Source organism: Aphelocoma coerulescens, chromosome 8 (genome assembly GCF_041296385.1).
Source record: "Aphelocoma coerulescens isolate FSJ_1873_10779 chromosome 8, UR_Acoe_1.0, whole genome shotgun sequence".
In the NCBI taxonomy this organism is placed as follows: Eukaryota; Metazoa; Chordata; class Aves; order Passeriformes; family Corvidae; genus Aphelocoma; species Aphelocoma coerulescens.
The window spans coordinates 14,461,779-14,483,043 of record NC_091022.1 but is presented as its reverse complement, the minus strand read 5'-3'; the positions used below and the strand labels follow the sequence as shown (position 1 = coordinate 14,483,043).

General features: G+C 39.8%; 1 protein-coding gene across 1 annotated transcript in view; it reads left to right on the top strand.

Moving 5' to 3' along the window:
- The window catches only part of SNX7 (sorting nexin 7), a 29,465-nt gene extending 28,868 nt beyond the window's left edge, over positions 1–597 (top strand). Inside the window, exon 9 of the mRNA XM_069022627.1 lies at positions 192–597. Coding sequence (XP_068878728.1) covers positions 192–272 — 81 coding nt within the window. The 3' untranslated portion in view covers positions 273–597. The remainder of the gene's footprint in view (positions 1–191) is intronic.
- Positions 598–21,265: the final 20,668 nt, after the last annotated feature.

Below are 21,265 nucleotides of genomic sequence, written 5' to 3'. Positions count from 1 at the left end.
TGTTAGCTAACATTTTGCATATCACTGAGCTGCCTAGGAAACCGTATTTTGCTCTTACCACGGTCCTACAAAAGCAGCTTGTGACAATGTGTATGTATTCTGCTATTTTTTTAAAATTCTTTTTCTCCTTGGCCAACAGTTTACAGAAATCTGTCTGCTGTACTCATATGTATGTGTTCGGTTTTTTTAAGTGCCTTGCTACGTGGGAGTCCTTCCTAGCATCTCAATCAGTGGATCTTCATGTGGAAGAAGATTCTGAAGACAGGCCTTGAGTAATATCTCTGCTTGATCTCTGCCTTTTCTGTGCAGTTTCTCCCAACCAAAGTGCTTTATATGAGATCTGTTACATTATTAAATTTAACTGTTAAAAATCAGTGAAATGCAGGAAACCAGCTTATTGAACACTCAGGTATTCTAGTCCTGAAATACATTTTGAAACACGCTATATGTTGCTTTATATTGCTTAGCTCTGATTTTACATATTTTTATGCATTTGCATACAATTGTTTTCGTAAATATTGTGTAATTTGGATATAAAATATTTTAAATATGTAAAAATAGCTCCATTTTAATAAAAATTTTAATGAGGAAAGTTTGTCATCATTTTGTATCCTAGTCTTTTTTAGAAGTATTTTGGTATTTTAGCATACTTCTTTGATTCTGTTTCTTGAGTAATTTCTTGTACTTGTAGAATTACCTTGTGTAGTCTCTAAGGGCTAGGACTTTAGGATTATTTTAATAGATCTTGCTAGTTGCCCTATGACAACACAGGACATAAAGATGCCAGATGTTTTGTGAGATTAATGCTGCTTTAAAGTACTGTTAATTCAGTTTTCAGTCTGCAGTATTTACATGTTTATTAGACATCTTCAATTTGATGTTTTTTGAAGCATAAAGAAAAAGTGACAGTTCATGAAACAGACTGTTTTTACAGTGACTTTGTACAGTGACAGCACTGATGCCAACACAAGAACTTCCATTTGGAGTTTGCAGGGTGAAACCTTCTCCCATGGCTGACCCTCCTATAATGCTTAACTTCTTCCCTCTTTAGATAGTCAATGTGGAAGAGAAAGGGTTAAGAAAATAAAAGAGGTTTGCATTAAAATGATCAGCTGATTCACTCATGCAATATGTATTAAAGTCTTCCAGTCACTGAATTATTCCACCCAAAAGGTCCTCCAGACTGCCGCTGTAGTTTGTGCCGTTCTCCCTGGTGGTTAAGGTCTGAGCCAGCCACAGGCTCTGTGTGGAAGGAATGAGGTGCAGGAATCAGAGACAGCCTAACCAGGGCTCTGGTCTTGCAGAAGAGAAGGGCTTCAGCCAACACCTGCTCCTTTTGTGGTGGCATTTTGTACACATGCTCTGATCAGTGAGCTAATGGCTGCAGGAGACAATTCCAGAGCACATGGCTGCTGCTCCTGGGTGGCTGTGGACCTGCCCAAGCTGGGCAAGGATTTTGTGGCTTTGATCTTAAAAAATGTATATTGCAAGTGAGATCTGGAATACCAGCATGACCTTTTCGGCAGTGCTAGGAAGAGTGTCCTCATGCTGCCCCCATGAAGTAATAGTGAAAGGTCGGCTGGTTTTTTTCATCTTTAAAGTGGTAGTTAAGCTGCTCCTGAAACCCTGCAGGGAGCATGCATCTCTCCCAGTGTGGACAACTCCCCAGGCAGAGGTGAATCTGTGTTAGGAGGAGGGCAATGCAGTGCTGAAGGACTGTGCCTCACAGGGTCTTCTCCAGCCATGCTGGCAGTGGATCCTTGCAGGAGGCAGGGAAGAACAACGTGGCTGGACTGTGCTCTTTTCCCACTCTACCTTCCTGATGATTACTTTTTAACATGAGAACTTCTATCAATGTGCTTAATAGCCTTAATGGCTTTCCCTTTCTTTTTTTCTTCTACCTAAACTCATAGGATTTACCATGCTGAATATCAGTGAATTCCACAACTTAATATGTAGCAAGAATCAATTCATTTTGTAATTTCCTAAACCAGCTGCCCAATAACTTCAGGTAATGCCTTCTGCCTGTTAAATTGTGAGAAGAGATGAGCAACTGTTTCCAATTTGTCTTCCCTGTGCCACTCAAGAATTTACAGACCTCTAGTGTATTTTCCAAGTTTCCCAGAGGAAAAACCATAGCTTAATACCATATTGTACAAAAGGCACTTCACTTCTGTGCTCATTGTTACTGCTTTTCTCTGTATTTTCTAGTTCTGCTGGAACCAGTACTCAAAATGCAGACACACCAGAAATGTACATGTTGTCATAATTATGCTTTGATTTTTGTCATCATATTCCTAATTTATTTTTTGAAGTACCACTGAATGCTGAGCTGCCATTCCACGGAACTGTCCACTAATATTAAGAGCTATTCTGAAGGTTACTGAATAATTTAATATCCATCAGTGTGTATATATAGGAGAATTGGCTTTTCCCCAGTGAGCATTTATTTGCATTTATTAATACTCAATTTAGCCTGCTGTTTTTAGCTCCTAATCTCTCTGTAGTGTACAGTTCTATAAACAGGATTGCAGCAAGACAGACAGCAGTAACACTCTGAATACCAGATAAGCTAAAGTTCAAGGAATTGAGCTTGAACAGGCTTACTGGAAGGATAGAAATTTGTAAGTGTAACCAAGAATTACTACCATGCTGCTAATTTAGGCACCGCTAAGGACATACTATGTCGGGTTAGCTGACATGGCATTACAGGCATTGATTTTACCTGCATAGTCTGCCAGACTAGGAGGTTGCTATCTGAGACATTTGGGAATGAGAAGCACCATTGGACATTTTCCATTCTTGGTAAAACATTCATTATGTTCATGATTTATTTTTAATTTCTTTTTCTCTTTAGCTAGGCCGTAACTTATGGGGGAAAGATTTTAACAGTCAGTTTTATAGAGGCCTTCTTGTGACCATGTATTTATTTTCCTGATTTTTTAGTAGCTCTATCATCGTGTAAAAATAAGGTCTATTGTTAAGTACAATCAAACATTGTCCTTTTCATGTCATGCAAATACTTCTGAAACTTACAATTTTAGAAAGCTTATTGCATATTTAGACTTATTTCCAAAGATTTTTCTTTTATGGAGTCTTGCTTTTCTTAGGCTAATGATTAGAAAGTGCTTAAGGTATTTAATTACTCAAAATCAGTCTGCTTCTTACTGGATTTTCACACTGCCTCTTTGTATGTCAGTGGTTCATACCTAGGGTCTTTAAATAATGCATATCTCTCTTGTTAGACTGAAAACACATACGAAGAAAAGAACAAAAACCTTCTCTGGTACCTAACAGGGAAGCTGTCACCAGAGCAAATTGCTGGTAGTAAAGGTAAAACAGGGATGTGGGTAAGAAATCAGTGGCTTTCAGTGCTGAGTGATTTTAAAGGGTTTCCTGATACATCCCTTTATAACTGATGTGTGGCAAGATGCATGTCCAGAGAAAAAAGAAATAAAGACAGGTTCTTCTGGCCCTTGCTGCTGTCAGCCTCTACCCAAAATAGTGACCTTTTAAAAAGATTTGTGCTCTATGTATTGAATTTTTTTCATTTACCTGATAGCTGTGGGCAGAATTTCACTTCTAGCATCACTAAAATAAGCCTCAATTAATGGCATCAATTAATCATTAAAGCAACCTTCGAGCAGGAGCTTTGAAGGCCATGAGGAGTATGCAGTGGTTTTCTTCCATATGTCTAAATCACATTTCACTTCACACATCAGCACTGCCCACTGTTTTGGACAACTGTCCCTTGCAGGTTCATGAAGAATGGATGAGGGCAGAGGTGTATATAATAAGCTACTCTGATATGTTTTAAATTTACTCAAAGAAAATGGCTAAATAACCCTTTTTCTAACAAATGGAGGAGCTGCTACCTGCCACCTGACTTGAGTGAGTAGAGGATGAGATTGTAAAACCTTTGCAGAAAGCACTTGGACAACAAAACATTCATAAAGCACTGCATAGCTGTGAAGCTTTTACTGTGTGGACCTGCTGTTAACTGGCTGTATGTCACAAAACCATCATCTTTACTCTAGTCCTGCCATCACTGTGGGGAGAGAGAAGCCTTATCTATGCAATCCCACAGAGGCTCCTTATTGAATACAGAGTGATTGAAAGAAGTGCTGGCCAACAGGATGAACCATAAACTCCTTCATGAAACCCACTATGTTGCATTTTCAAGCTGCAACAAGGTTTGGATGCAGCCCCCACTGTTGGCAGCGGCTCTGCCCCACTGGGAGGAAGAGCAGCAGCAACTCATCTGAACCTGAAAGGGACAGACACAAACTTTCAGCAGATTTGGGAGGTTTTAGGGACCTGAAAAGTGAGGGTACATCCTGGTTTAGATAAGACACACAATTGAAGAAGTGAAGAACAGTAAGAGGATGTCCTTGTTTAAAATATAATTGGAAAAATATGTCAAAACCCATTGTATTCATTTTCCTACAGGCAAAAAAGCCATATCTGAGGTTTGAAATTTTTTACCTGGACTGTAACATGACAACGAGTTTTCAGCAGGAATAATTCATTTGATAGTTGTATTGCTTAGAAGTTTAGTTAAGGAATAAGCATTCTCATATCTGCATTCATATTTAACCAAGAGTTGCCAGAAAGTCATTAACTCTTAAAGCCAAACTAAGAAACTTGCTTGGAATCAAAGCAACATTGAATATGTGATGTGAGGAAGATTGACTGTTCTTTAGTCTGGCTTAAAGAGCAACTGAACTGCTTTTTTAAATTAACTTCTTCAATAAAAAAAAAAATAGTTGCAATGTTACAATGCAATTTTCTCCTTCTTTTTTTTGGCAAAGTGAAGCATCTCACCAGGTTCTTTTTGCAAAGGAAAACAAATAAGATGTTTATTTTTTTTATTTGTACCCTGGAGTTGTGTTCATTTAAGTAATAAATTAAGTTTTCACCAGGAGGTAAAGAAATAGTATGTAAAATGAGAGCTGAGCAAGATGCTCTGTACAACATGTACAACTACCACAAAGCTCCTCACTTCTAAGTGGAGAAATGCTTTTTCACTCACGCACTGCATTACTTGTCAGGTTAGAAGACAAAGCCAGAGCTGCTCTGAACATCAGGACCTCCTGCCCACGAGCCTGTAAGAATTGCTTTGGCCCCACAAAGCTGGTACCAAGCCCTTAAGGCTGGCAGGGTCTGTAAATGAGCAGCAGCTCACTGAAGTTTCAGAATCACGACAGCTTTTTCATCTCTTTTCACTGCTTGATTCTTCAATATACAAAGCACAAAAGTCCAAAGTTTCTATCTAATAAAAGGTTAAAGAGGGAAATTTATGAGGGTCCTTTTGAACCTAAAAAAATACCATATGAGTCTACGAAATAGAGTGGAAATTGACAGTAATTATATTATTAAGAGAAAAATTATTAGAAGAATTCAGTACATCCTCTCCTACTTTCATCCACCTGCAATATCTTTTTGCAATAAACAAAACAACCTGGCAGATACTCAGCTGACATAAAAGCAAAGCTAAAGCAAGGTTAGAAAAAGATTTTTAATTTGGTTTGAGAGAAAATACCTAAATGAGAATAGCTCTTTGGAGACTGTGTTCATTCACTGACAGGACAGGAAAAGTTTTGTAAGTGAATTAATTGTGACAGCTTAACTTTGTAAAGTAAGTTCAGTATTTATTGGGGCATTCCAGATGTGCCTTTATTCCTATGATTGCAGCTGTTTTGTTACCATCTCATTGTGGAAAGAAAATTAATGAAGTATAAAAGGGGAGGTGCTAAAGTGGAAAAATCAACTGTCATCTTCTGTGGTGATGATTGTGCACTGTGACACTCAACTGTTAAAATAATTTAAAAATATTACACAAATACAGTTGTGCCTCATTTTGTCACATGCAGGTACAGTAAATGAAGAAATACACTTGTGCTAAAGGCTGAACCTAGAACCTTTTATTTCTATTAGCCTTTTATGCGTGAGTTTTTGCTGAAACAGAGATACTCTCAGTACAGATGAGCATCAACCCTATCCAGAGTATCTAATACAAAATGGCAGTACTGGGTCAGCCTGGCAACTCTCAGCCAGGTTCTTATAACCAAATTGAAAAAACCCATGCCCTATCTGGTTAAAATGCAGAGACACCAATAGAAGACATTCCCTGGCATTGTTGACGGGTTTTTTTCCCTTTCCATAAGGGCTGTAAAGCCACTTCTGCCCCTGGTTCCTGCTCATACACTGAGCACCTCACCCAGGTTTAATAAGGACTTTTACAGCCATGCTAGGACAGGGTACAGAGTCCCCAAACTGAGGAGGTGGCACAGAGCAGGGTGTGGAGGGCTGGGAGCCTGGCACACGCTGGGGAAAGGTAACTCCCCTTCTCCTGGCCACACCAATGCTGAGAGAGGCGCTGAGGAGCAAAAGGAGGTACTGCACTTTGTCCCTTACTCAGATTCTGGGAGTGGTACAAAGACAACTGGCATCTGTCACTTGGATTGCAATTTATACATAGATCTCAGAATATAGAAAATCAGAAAATAGGATGGAAGGAAAAAAATACCTTGGATACAATTAGAGGGTTATTTGGTTTCAAGGTTTAAATTATATTTAGCTTAGTTTTTAACCCTTTACTTGAAATGTTCCTGTTCCTACATTATATGGCTTGCTACCTACATCAAATGTGTGTATGTGTATGAGAAGTTTGTGAGGGTTGCCATGGGAATTCTGGCTTCCATGCTTGGAAAATCATCTGCAATTTGACAAAGCTCATCAGTGCTATTGCTATATATGTTCATTTCTCCTTAAAAGCATTTGTCTTCTGGATTACCTTTATGGAAAAAAGTATTACTTCATCTCTGCTTTGTAATATGCCATTTCATTTATCAATGTATTTATTCAGAACAAATGAACTGCAAGGTTTTGAGGATTTTCCTTTGGAGTCCCTCTCCAGTAACACGGATCCAGATGTTAGATTGTTCTAATCCATTATTTGTGGTACATCTATTTTATTAATTTACTAGAATTAATTTTCATTTTTAAAAAATATTTAAGATCAGTTCAGAGTAGAAATGAGTCTCTGAGTGATTCTAAGCACGCAAATGTATCTATATGGTGCCTCTCAGGTTTTTTGGTTTGTTCATTCATTCTGAAATACATGAACATTCCCAATATAATTGGTGACCACACCATCACCATGCTGTGATCCAGATTCCATGGAAATGAATGAAGAGACCAAAGACTGTTCAGCTGTTCTAATATAAAGTCTCTCAACTAAGCAACATTCAAATTATTAATAGTATTTGGGGGAAATATGCTCATTGAAAAGAAACAGGAGCAGAAAACTATAATCAGTAGTTACTGATTACTTACTCATATATTTGGTAGCGACCAAAGTCTTCCTGCCACCTTTTTCTAAAAGCTTGGAAGGTGATTTTTGGGGGAGGGGGCAGCATTTTCCATTGTTTCATTTAAATTATCTCAGCTGTTCTTCAGCAGTGGCAATGTGTTTAGAAGGGAAGCAATAAAGCCTTAATTATAGGGCAGTGTAACAGCTACAAATGCATATTCTACTGCTACATGTTCTTCAGAAGAATGTAATCAATTCACACTGTTTTTGAATGATGTTTCATATTGTGATCTTGTAAACAGATCTTAAAATATCCAGTTTATAAAGACAGCTAAATCTCTATAATTATTAGAGCTTTTCTTTTTTCCCAGTTAATCCTAAAAGAAAAGGTGGAGGCTGGAGGTGCAGCAGCTATGATTATGAACCCCCTACTGAAGTAAAAGAATGTTAATAATTTGAGAGTGGGTTTGGTTTTTTTAAGAAGAATGTACAGCTATTAAACGACATACACAACAAAATGTGGTATGTCAGAGATGAACTTAAAATGGTGTTTCTGTAACGCCAGATCACCATGATTTTGTTCATATAGTGAACAGTGACACATTGTTTTGGATTTCAGTAAGAAAACAAGAAAACAGAGTTGACAGAATTCAGCATTTTCAGAATTTGTTTTGTTCTGTATTATTTAACAAGTGGCCAGTGGCTTCGGATCCACTGTGAGGATCTGGCTGAAAGCTCAGATCTCTCATGAATTGAAATGTAATCTTGGGTTTTAAATACACCACCAGCAGAGGCTGATAATGTACTATCCATGAAAAACTTAACTAATGTTTCATTACAACAGATTTTTAGAAAAGCTGCAAATCCCTTGCCATGGAGATGGAACTATAGGATATCTAGAGTATATTTCATTCCATGGGGTGAACTTTGAAGAAGCTGGGATCAATGGATAAATCAATGTTTTAACAGCTCTATTTTGTATCTATAGCAAGGTAATTAATGTTATCTAGTGAAAAAAAGTGCAAATTTTAAAGGATCCTGACTAAAGTCCAAGGGAGTTACACCAGCCCTCTGCTCATCCCTTTTGCAGAGACATGTCCAGTGATGCAGGGGCTGAACACTGGTGAACATGGAACAGTTCTACCCACGAGCCAGTGGCACAAAGGTGCCATTGAACCAAATTTTGGTTGCTGAGGTAGAGCTCTGTTTTGGACAGTAAATGCCTCTCTCCTTTGCCACTTGCCAGCAAACTTGAGCACAGCTGTCAAAAACCCGATCAACAAGCTGAGTTTCCATATTCACTACATACGAGTGTCATTTGGTGTAGCCAGAGCTTCTCATCTTGGACTCCCATGATCAAAACTTCTGATGTGGCTCCCTGTCCATCTTATTTAACATTTCCTTGCAAGGATATGTTCGTAAGTATTTTAATGAGCAGGAAAAGGTGTGCCTATTTGAAGAATACTATGTATTTTAAAACCACGTATTATTGTTCTGAAGTGAACACTATTAGAACAAACTATAAATTGCTTTGCCTTATCTATGGAAGTTGCTTAGGACACGGTGATATCCCCACCCTGTGGCAGAGGGCAAGAAAAGCTTCTCTCTTTCCTAGGTCTTCAACAAAATACTCATAGTATGAAGGAGAAAGGCTGTCAAGTCTCTTGGCCTTTTCTGGTTTTTAAGTTTTATCATGTACTTCTGCAGCATATGGGTATAACTAATTACATTTTCTGAGCAGATGTGCAAGAGATGGATTGATATGCCAAGGCTGGTAAATGTCCAATGAGGAGGCGACTGGTGTGCCCATAACAGATTTTGTAAATGAGACATTTACGGAAATGACGAACATAAAACATTTCATTTTAATATGTTACTCTCGAGGTTATAAGAAGCTCAAGTCCATTGTCAATAGGGAAAATATGTGTAATGTGTCTCCACTTCTACTTTTAGAAAAAGAAATTGTTTCAAAATATGTGGAGTATGTTGGGATTTTTCAACTTCTTTCTTCTCTCCGATTTTCTACTTACTGTTGTAAAAGAAAGGTCAATAGGCAGGTATTTGGAAGGAAAAAAAAACAGGTTAAATTCCTCTCACACACAAAAATAGGACTTAAAAAATGGGGGTTTTGAATGCTAAAATGAAGAGTCAACTGATAAGACTAATGAGAATCTGTACACACTACATCTGAGCAAAAGAGCAAACCTGGAATTAACGTCGTTGCTCCTCAATGCAGTATGTCAAAGCAGATTTCACTGACCATTCAGACGTGATCAGTGGCAGAGCAGCTAAACCTGCTGAATGTGTACCCAAAGCACAACAAAAGCCTTATGGATTCTGTCCTTAAGAAATACACAATCCTGTTATCCTACTTCACTATTAAGCTGTTGGGAAAAGTCACTTTGCCAAGTAAAATAAGACATTATTTGTTATTAAAAATGGTATTTTTCTCCAAACATTACAGCCCTTTTGTAAATCAGTACCTCTGATTTTGTAACTCCCTTAGCCAGATCTAGATATGTTCCCACCTGGCTGACTCTAGGGGGTCTTCCTTTGTTTCCCTCACTTGTTTTTAGACAGAGCTGAAGGAGATTGGAGAAGTTTGTGTATTCTCTGTAAAGAAAGAATTAAAGAGGAAGAGTATTTTGCCTCTTGAAGTGACTCAGAGTTGTCACCCCTTTTATTCCCCCTGTTAAGTCTCTTCATTATTATTCACATAGCTCAAATCTTTGTGTTCACCTTCTCCAATTTTCAGGTGCTTTTCCTTCATAGTTAATTTCTTTCTTCATTTCAAAATTCTTCATTTCCCTCTGACACCATGTAATATTTATTACATCAGTGCTAAAGCTGCATGAATAATTCATCAACTATTTTGCTTCTTTTCCTATTCAAGTATGGCCCATAATAATTCACTTGAAATATTCATTATTTGAAATGTGTCACTGAATAATTTTTTGCAAATAATTCTTGGTCTGTGTATTGTTCAGAGGTGCAACCAAAAAACCCAAGTGGCAAAACCTCAACTTTGATCCAACCATCCCCTGATGGAAGCTCTTCTTATCTGGTGTTTGGTGCACTTGGTGAAAATGTGCCCACTTGCAACGGGCTTCTTGAAAATACTCCTCAACATTCACTTCACAAGTTCTGATATAGAAAAAAATACCCACCAAATAAGTGAATAGTTTTTAGACTGCTTGGAAAGGAAGAACATGAGAGCCAATGGGCTGTCATGCTCTCTTTACTCACTTGCTGCCTTTGCTCCTCATCACCATCAAACAGAATAGGTTACACCAAGTGACAAGTTCCTTAAAAGTGAAATGTACCTATGACTTACATTCTTCTCTGCAAAGGTGGTGAGGCCCTGGAACAGGCTGCCCAAAGAAGTTGTGGATGCCCCATTCCTGGAAGTAGGCCAGGTTGGATGGGAACCAGGGTCTAGTGGAAGGTGTCCCTGCCCATGGCAGGGCAGCTGGAACTAGATGATCTTTGAGGTCCCTTCCAACCCAAACCATTCTGTGGTTCTGTGATTCTACATAGCCAGAGATAACACTGATATCAAGAACAACAGCAGTGCTGGGGCTTCCCTTGCAGCACTGATCCTGGAGTGCAGACATGCAAACCAGATGCTTCACTTACATTCAGCCATGTATTTTTCAGCCACCAGTGGCAGCCAGGGTGTTCTGACCTCTGTTTACACAGATGAGTGATACCACACTTTGGGGAGTGAGGGGCTGAGCTTTCAGGAGTTTGAAGCCTGGTGGGATCAGGAAGTCACATTCCTACACCTTATAAACAGGTGGCAGTACTTTCTTGGCTACTTTGGCTTCTTGATGGAAAAATTGGTGCCAGAAATAAAAAAGTGACAAGTTTTAGTAGTAGCAAGGTTGTTTCCAGGCATTTGTGTAAGCATCTATGTAAATACTGCAATCCTTAGATTGATCCTTTCAAGGCCCAGGTGTTTTATTTTTCAGTTTTGTTGAGAAATCATGAACACAGCAGTTTTTCTGCTGTAAGGTTGGAACTCCTACTTGCTGCTACAGTGGCATTAATATTTACCTCTGCACAGGTATTTTTGGTGTGTCCTAGGGTGCAGGCTATTTGTGTTTGTAGCAGGAGCAAGTACTCATTGCAAACTCAGGGCTAGGCCCCATAAAAGTGTTACCTGTAAACTGCAGTAAAGCTGTTTTCAAAATACTGTCAGATATGAAAGTTAGTTCTCAATGACATTTCTCTTGCAGTGAGAAGGCTGCTTTTAATTTAATTGCAAATTGAAAGTTAAATAATTTTCTGCTTAATGTTCCCAATTTAGCACTAAATTAACATTAAGTGATATAATGGCTGCTGAGGTCCCTGACCAAATTGTAAAAGGAGGGATGGGGGCAATCTTTCAAAGCATCAGGGCTTGGTCTGTGCTTATGTCAGTTTTACACCTTCGCCTTTCACTAGCAATGCTAAGCTGAGAATGCTGACCCTCAGGGTTTGCTCCTCTTGAGCAACAAAATCAGAAGTGAAATGAGTGTGGCAATCTGCTGCAGTCTGTGAGAGCTGCCAGCTGTACCTGTGCTCTGCAGAGGCTCTGGGAGCGTGTCCAGGGCGGCAGGGAGAGAAACACTGAGAGGGAGATACAACATGTACCTAATGGAGCTGTGCTTTGAAGAGGACCAAGGGAAGGTACTATCTTACACACTGAAGAAAACAAGTGGGACTAACCTAGAAGACAGAAGAAAACAGATATATTTTTTTCTTTTGAATTCCTAGGAAGACCTTGATACTTAGAAATATATATACAAGGATGACCACAAAGTAGACAAATGGTACTGAGAAGTGCCTGTAAATCATTGCCTATAAAGCTGTGACTTTTTGGAATCGTGTCTTTTTTTCTGTTAGGCTGAGCTGTCACACACCATAACCAGATTCTGTGGATGAATGTGTATCCTGTAATTAATTATTACTTATTGTTTTTCTGTCTGACCCCTGGAGTTGGTTTTTACAAACTGCAAATTGTCAGAATCTGACTCGCATTCAGTGCTACTGAAAGTGGGAAAGATCAGAAGAATTCACTTAACAAATGTAGATGATAAAATAAAATGTCACATTTTATTACATACTTTCATTCCATCTGTCTGAGCAATTTTAAATGCCAGCTTTAAAGAAGTGCCAGCAGGCCATGTCTTTCAGGGATGCTTGCACATGGCTGCACTCGCTTTTAGCAGTTCCTTTCTATTAAGAGGATAATTTGGTGGCATGGTAAACTCCCAGAAGGGTGCAAGAGCACACATGTTTGCACTGGGACACCTAGTCACACTCCCACCCCTGTGCCAGCTCCTGGAGAGTGCACTGGGAACCACCACCTCCTGACTTGCCTCCTCCTAGCTTACATGATTGGTTTTCATGGCACTGCCCCAGCAGGGAAGCTGCATCATGGTCTCCACGCAGCATTTGAAGGTCACCATTGCTCACCTCTGTGCTGATTGCTAGTGAGACACTACAAGAGCATGCCTCTTACTGTGGGCTTTCTATCACTCACATATTTCTCTTGTCTACCTACCAAATATTGAGGCTTGAGAAAATTCCAGATTATGTTTAAAGTATCTCTGTTTCCATCAGTGAGGCAGAGGAATGGTGGCAGTGGTTAGGTATGAGGTTTGGGTGCCATTTCTAGCTCAAGTGAGCAGCTCCCACCCAGGCTGTTCCTATTTTGTTCTGATTTTTGCTGGGGACCGTACCTGCCTGGCTTGCCATGGCTGTCTGACAAGCCAGATGCTCTGGGCCCACCCCATCCTCCTCACCAAAGAAGGAAGTGAATCCACATCAGCCCAGAAGTCCCTCAAAGACTGTGTGTTTTAAAGTTCACTTCAAACTCAAAACATCTCTGATGTATTTTTTGCTTCAAAAATGCTGTGGAAAAAATGAACAGGAAAAGAAATTCCCAGAGGAAATAAAAGTAGAGCAAAAAAAAAATTGGGAAATGGAGCACAAGGAGGTAAAATAAAAAATGTAGGGAATCTCCAATCAAAGAGTAGAGAGGAGAAGAGAAAAAAAGAGATAATGAATAAATAAATAAATGGTACATACTACATGTCCAACTCCTGCTCTCTGTGCCTGCTCAGTGGCACTCCAGCTCTAATGTACAGAACTGGCACTGCACGGGGATGAGAGGTTTCTTCTCCTTGGTAAAATCTCAAAGGGGACAATGGTACTATACAGGACAGTCTGTTACTGCCCCAGTATTAGTGCAAGTAATGTATGAAACAATGAACTGCCAGAAGTACCTCTGTTGCCACATCCACCGCATGAAACAAAATTCTCTTTCCATTCTTCTCCCTTTGCCATTGTCATGGTTTAACCTCAGATGGCAACTAAGCACTTTGACTGCTTCATGTAAGGCTTGTCCTCCTTTGGTGCAGGTGTCTCCTGCTACAGTAATTCCATAAAATGCAATTCAACAATTTAAAGCTATTTCCATTACAATGTCCATTCCCAGTTCCTTTGGACTAGACCACCATGTTTAACATTGCACTGAACTCCTCTCCGTACCCCCGCTCTGGCTTGGACTTACCTGGAGACTGCAGTCCCTCAGGGTGGTACCTTCCCCAAGTGCAGCCATTTCTGTGAGCCACAGGCCCTTCAGGGCACACCTGCTGCTGGATTTATCCACAGCCACAGTGGCTCTGAGGGGCAGCTGTTCCAGCACGGCCCTGTCCATGGGCCTCAGTGCCCTCAGAAACAGATCCACTCCAGCACGGCCTCACCCACAGCCACCATCCCCCCAGAAAGCAAACCTGCCCAACACGGCCTCGCCCCTGGCTGCAGGCCCTGCAGGGTGTTCCTGCTCTGCTGTGGGTTTATCCATGGCCACACGCTCTGAGGCGCTCCAGCAGGGCCTCGTGAACAGCCACAGGTGCATCAGGGCGTGCCTGCTGCAGCACGGGCCTGTCCTTGGGCCCGGCGCCTTCAGGGGTGCACCTGCTGTGGCACCGGCACGGCCACGGCCACAGACACTTGGAGATGTACCTGCTGTGGTGTGGACTTCCCCATGGCCACAAACACTTCCAGATGTACCTGTTCCACTGTGGACTCATCACCCACAGGTCAGAGTCCCTCTGGCTCGAGTCCACACTGGAGGTGCAGCAGCACAGGAACAGCAGCGCTGCCCCGGCCAGGTGCCAGCCCAGGCCATCGCCAGTGCCGGGATCAGAATGTCCCAGAGGGAGGGGATCAGCAGCACAGGCTGCAGCAAAGCAAAAAGCAGCCACTAACGAGCCCTAGACTCTAATGCACAGGGAGGCGAGTGAGCCCCGTGGCAATCACAGGAGCCTGCCAGTTATTAGCCAAACAGCAGTAACAGCTATAAATTCCATCTAGCACATTCCAATCAAACCTGTCATTATTTCGAACCCTTTGAGCCCCACAATGAACACCAAAAAGGGCTGTTGTAGTTTTACCCTAGATGACAACTAAGCACCCCACAGAGGCTCACTCACTACTCCCTGGTGGATGGGGGAGACAATGAGAAGAGTAAAAGTGAGAAAACTCATGGGCTGAGAAAAAACCACTTTTATAGATAATGCAAAAGCCACACATGCAAGCAAGCAGAGCAAAACAAGGAATTCATTCAGTACTTCCCATGGGCAGGCAGGTGTTCAGCCATCTCCTGGTAAGCAGTGCTCCATTGCACATAATGGGGATTTGGGAAGACAAAACATTGTGACTCTGAATGTCCCCCCCCACCTTCTCCTTCCCCTAGCTTTATGTGCTGAGCATGACTCCATATAGTCTGGGATATCCCTTGGATCAGTTGGGGTCAGCTGTCCTGGCTGTGTCCCCTCCCAACTCCTTGTGCACCACCTTCAGTCTTCTCACTGGAGTAAGGTGAGGAACAGAAAGGGCCTTGATGCTGTGTAAGTGCTGTCCAGCAACAGCTAAAACATCCCTGTGTTATCAACACTCTTTTCAGCACAAATCCAAAACACAGCCCCAGAGCAGCTAGTGTGAAGAAAATTAACTATACCCCATCCAAAACCAGCACAGCTGTCCTGTATGTAATTCCCTTTGAGAAGTTCCCAACTTTTCAAAGCATGTAAAAAACCCAGCCATGTTTCGGACTGGAGAACATACAGTTCCCTCTATAGACACACACATGCATTTCAGATGGAAAGACCTTGAAAGGTGCAAAATTTCAGCCCACAGATCCCTAGCACTGACTGAAAAAAGGGTTCTCTACTTGTATCACAAATACCCAGCTACTTGCAAATACAGGCAACAAGTTTTTATGTGCTCTTCCAGGGAAATTTAAATTGTATTTTGAAGTTGAAATTTGCACTTATTTACAAGTGTTCACAACATCTTGCTTTTAAAAAAAAAGTGCTACTTCAGCTCTTTTTAAGTGCATGTGTGGAGATAGGTATAATTGTGAAGGCATAACCAAAGATATTTATTACTCTTGGGACTTAATTTTCTATATTGAATTAATTAGAGTTTGACTTCCCAATAGCTAGAAGTTAAACTTTCCTATCTGTGAACTGGAAAGCAAGATGGTAAATTGCCTTGGCTGCCTTTGAGGAACATAATGTATTTTTCAACCTTTCATTTAAAAGCTGGCAGTACAATGGTAATGGTCAGAGGAAAAGGTGCCAAGCATTTACCAAGTTAAGGATCATTAAAAAAATATACCAGAAAATATGTATACTGGAGCCAAATATGTCACATATTTAAGCAACCATTAAGCACAGTTTTGCTGAAAGAAAACACTGAATTTAATAAATATTCCATCTTTCCATACTAAATCTTTGTAAAGACCTTGGTTTCTTTTTCTTGTTTAAACTTTTATCTTGATGCCTGATCCCTGCACATAATACCAGAATACTGTAGATTATTAGGGGAGGAAACTCGAGAATTGGGATTTGAACGTGAAAACTTTGCTGACTCCAGGCTACTATTAGTTTTGCACCCTGCCAGTGAGTAAAGCATGGATTAGACTTGCAGAAATACCCCCAACTGTGCTCATGCTTTGGGGAGGATTTAGATCAGACTGATTGTTCCAATAAGCCCCCAGTCTGGTGAGAAGTCACACTAGTAATTTGCATCTTCATAAAAGAATTAGCAGAGCTGTTGCTTTGAAGTTCAATTATCTATGTGCATGTTTAAAGCAGAATATTGGAAATGCATTGTGCTGTTTGCACAGCTGCAGAGAGCTGAATACACGGGGTGTTTGCAGGTTTGCTACTGAACTTTCCATGCACCCAGGGAAACAGGGCTACTGGGAAATCTGCAGAGGACCTAAAACCATGGGCAGGCACTGAAGAGAAATGAAGCTCTAAAGAAAGTTTGTAATTGCATTTGTGGACATTGAGGATAAATTCAACACACTACTTAAGTGTTATGAGGTGCCAGCTCTAGCTCTATAGTTAAGGCTGAATTGAGCTTTGAATTTAAATCAGGGGTTCAAGTTCATTATTTCTCTAGATGATGTGGCTTTCTTTCTTACCCTGTCTCAAAATTTACCATACTTGCTCTTTGAGAACATGATGGATTTCCTACTAAATAAAAAGTAAATCAAGCAGTTAAGGATTAAAATTACACTGTAAAATAGGCCCCTTGTGAATTTAGATTTTGTTCAGAATCCTACTGATTTTTTTACATTGTTTTCACTGTTAAAATTCAGTTATATAATACAAAAATAGCTGAAAAACACTATGAAAATAATTAATGTTTATACAATTACTGTGACCAACAGCTCATTTATACTTATAGGGGTTATTACAACATCAAATCTTATGCAGCCTATTATCCCTTCATGCCAGCACAGCCATTCACTGCCACTACCCTCCAGGTTCCAGCTTTCCATGCTCCAGTACTTCCACTCAGAGGAGGGCAAGAGACACCTTGGCCCAGCCATTCTGGCCCTGTGGCACTGGGGAGCTCCTGCCCCCTAGGCTGCTCAGGTGTGAGTGACCCTGTAGGGCTCTGTCACACTCTCTGCACTGGCACAGCCCTGCACTTCCCTCGAGAGCTGGGGCTGGGTGCTGGTTAATAGTCTGGCCCTTTAAAGCCTTGTCCTATGGACCTGCCTCAGCTCTTCATGTGGAGCCCAAAGAGTCCTAGGGGAAGCCTGGAGCTGCAGCTCCCACCTTGCACCACCTGTGGCTCTGGTAGCAAAGAGACCGCTTGAGAAAGCACCTGAAAAATGCACTGATACTGGCCTGCTCACCTCAGTGAGAGAGATCCCACAGCTGAATGGGGCTTTAGGGAAACCACACAGCCTAGATGATCCACTAGGAAACAGGATGCACTGTGAGAAAAATTGATACTAAAAAGATTGACCGAGGTAAACTGCAGCTATTGCTGTCTATGCAAGGCACTTCATATATGTATTTTTTTATGCCCTTTATCCCTACATAATTGACATAATATTTCATGGACCACTCTACTGCTTGCTGCTACTGTGCCACACGTTGGCTGCTGGTCATTTTTGCCAAGAACAGGAGGGATTGCTTCAAAAGAGACAGGCACGACAAGTAATATTTATCTATGAGTGAGGAGGATGTTTTGGTAGGACTTCTATATTTATTGCTAATGACTAATCGAAGTTACAGTTTGGCATGAGAGGATCAGCATTTCTAATTCACTGGCTGCCTATCTCTTAATCAAAGCACTATCTTAACATTAAGGATTCTGCAGCCTGTGGCATTTGTTATGGGAAGCTACTTCTTTGAAAACCTAAGAGAAACAGACAGATCAGATCACAAGAAAAAAATACTACAGTTGTCACGTTATCAAAATTAAATGACCGCCTTTGAACACACTACTATTCCTATAGCAAGGAAAATTACAAAGGGGAATAAAGTGAGGAAGGTTTTTTGAAATATGGTAAGTAAGGGAGGAAATTTCATGTATGAAAATCCAGGTTATTCTCTACAATTTCATGCATTGATTAATCTTTGCCAAAAGGAAAAGAATACCTTAAGCTTACAACTGTACATGTAATTAACCACATCAAAATGATAACCCACAGGAATACAACTGTTTGCCCCAAAACATCATCTCCTTGCATATTGTGGCAAACTATATGATACACAATAAGCTTAAAATGTTAGTCAGATCTGCTCAGTTCACACAGTGTGTTCAGATAGCTGTGTCTTCTCCAATGAAAAACCCCAGTGGAAGAGATAACAATATATTTATTTTATTAAAATACCACTGGTTCTCAAAGAACTAAGTTTTAGAGTAATCAGATTTACTGCAGTTTATTACTTTTAATGTAGGACTTATTGGAAAAGCATCAGATCCTGGTGCAGTCAAAACCCCTGAGTAAACTGCTAATCAACATAAAAATTGATCCAGTCTCTTTCCACAAGTGTAACTAAAGCAAGTGTAACTGTTATACAACTTGAACTAAAATACCCCAAAATTTTAACATTATACCTGATTTCTGGCTACTGCTAAACAGCTCTAACCCTGAAACTACGCTTCCACTAAGTGCACCACAGTCTCTATACACTGCTTTTCAGTGACTCACATCCTCGTAATCTACACAATAATTCATTTATCTCTATTTAGCACTGCAATAAATTATGTCTTTTCTCTGTATTATAATTTCTTTAATATTCCATGCTGTTTGCACTACTATTAAAAAATAAAAAAGAAAAAGTTTTTCATAGTTTTTAATATTAGAAGGAATTCTCTCTGGCAAAGAAAACAACCTGTAAAAAATAGAAGTGCATTACATTATGCCCTTCTATGATTTATGTTATTTCCCTTAGCTGTTTATGATCCACACACTATTTTCTGTCTAAACAAATCATGTTTGCAAACTTGCAATATTATTGCCCCCTAATGAAGTGACTTCATCTTGTATTTTATTACTGACAAAACTCACTTTGACAAAACAACTTAAACCACGAGTCTGTTTTAACAAAGTGTGTGTATATTTAGTCAGGCAGAAAGCAGGAACAATGCCGCATTCCTGATTTTCTCACTTCCAGTCAGGATAGTCTAAACTGTAAATACTCCTAAACACCAAAGTCCCTAGTGAGAAATGCCTCAGAGAACTTTTGTCCCAAAACGTGCACATCGGAGAGCGGCAGCTACAAAGAGCCCAGCTCCAAGTTCAGAAACTTCAATTTGCAATTCCATCAGGAGCTTTTCTGAACCATTCCTATTCACAACAGAAGGTGTTTTCTGCAATACAGTATTTTAGATCTTCCCAATAAAATGTCTAATGAACACTGTGGGGACCACAATTCCTGCTGAAGCACTAACTTCAGAAGTGCCAGTGCCAGGACTGCTCCGAGCCCCGAGGAGCATTGGAGGGTGTCCACTGAATAGCAAGCACTCCTTGCACTGATGTGGCGGCACAAGGTGACAGCGGATGGGCGACAGCTTGAGTCATGGCACATGTCTGCATCCAAATCCAGCAGGAGCAAAGAGGAGGCAGAGGAAGTCACTAGGGTATAAAAATTAGCTCTCAGAAGCCCACAATGACATTTGTAGAATTAAAAATAAGTCTGTTGTAACACCCACATGCACAGAAGGTGTACTGTGGACAGAGTCACAAGTGGTTATGAACAGTACACAGTACTTACAAGTGTCAGCAATAACCATTAAAATAAATACTCAGTAATATGTTGGAAGTAGCTGTAAAAACTGTGCAAGGTACACAATTGAGTAAGAATAATTTTCCTATACCACTGCTAGCATAAAAAGCTATTTCTGCTCCCAGTCCCCTTGAAAAATAAATTGTTTTCTAACTCCTGAAGGGGAAAAGGAAGCAAAAAAAAAAAAAATCAGTTGGCAGCAATCCAGTACCAGAGAGAATTTACTGACACTGAGTAACAAAAACAAAACCTCTGCATGCTCTGTTTGGTTCCCTATCCACCAGACCATTTCAGAGAGGTGATGTGTGGATGAAAACTATATAGTTTAATTGGATATTATTATATATAAACTACTAGGTAGGTCCTGAGGTGTTTTGAAGTAACTATAAAAGCATCTGCAGTAAAGAGCATGAAGAACATAATTCTTTGCTTATTTACTACTTGTAAATATTTTAAATCTTGTTTTTATTTCCAAGTGATCTCAGCCTGCAAATGTACAATGCACCATTATAACAGCTGCAGATGATATTGGAAATGAATTGCAAGTACACTGTGCACCACTGCAGTGAATCATCAACGAGTGCTGCAGAACTGTTCTTCCATTATTTTAAATGTGTACACATTACCAAATAAAATGAAAATATCATGTATTATTAATATTGTATTATAACACAGTGGGTAGGTTGCATAAAATCCAGAAAGTGATAACCAGAAAAGCTCTATATAAAGTTAAAATATTTTAATAAAGTTTATAGAGTTTAACTCATTACTTGAAAAAATTACAAAAATGAAATATAGATACAGGATCTACCCTTAATCTCGAAACGAATTTCATTATATTAATTGCATTACAGAAGAAACTCAGCTTTTGCATGATTTGGTTTTTTCATATTTTAATCATCACAGGCTTCTCCAAATTAAATTGCATGTTCAATTGTTTGGACAAAGAAGCCTAAATTATCACAAATACATTAGACAGTCTTTTTAATAAAATCCTGCTAGGCTCTACAAATGAATGATGGTAAGGACTGTAAAATTTCATTTTAAAATGGACATCAGAGAAACATTCTCATGCTTAAATGCAAGGACACAGATTTTTCTCTAACATGGAAATATTACTATGCAATGAAATGCTAGAAATGCCATAATATGTCATAAACACAATTTAATACTTTTTTTTCCATTAGAAGACTGCTTGCAGGCATGAACATAAACTTATTACAGCAGAACCATTGGTGCTTTCAAAGTTGATTGCATTTTCATTTCAAATTTGTTTATTCTGTGTTTTGTACCTTAAATAATTTGCCCTGGACTAAAACCTGGTTCTCAAGAACTACTGGTAGGGACCTAATTT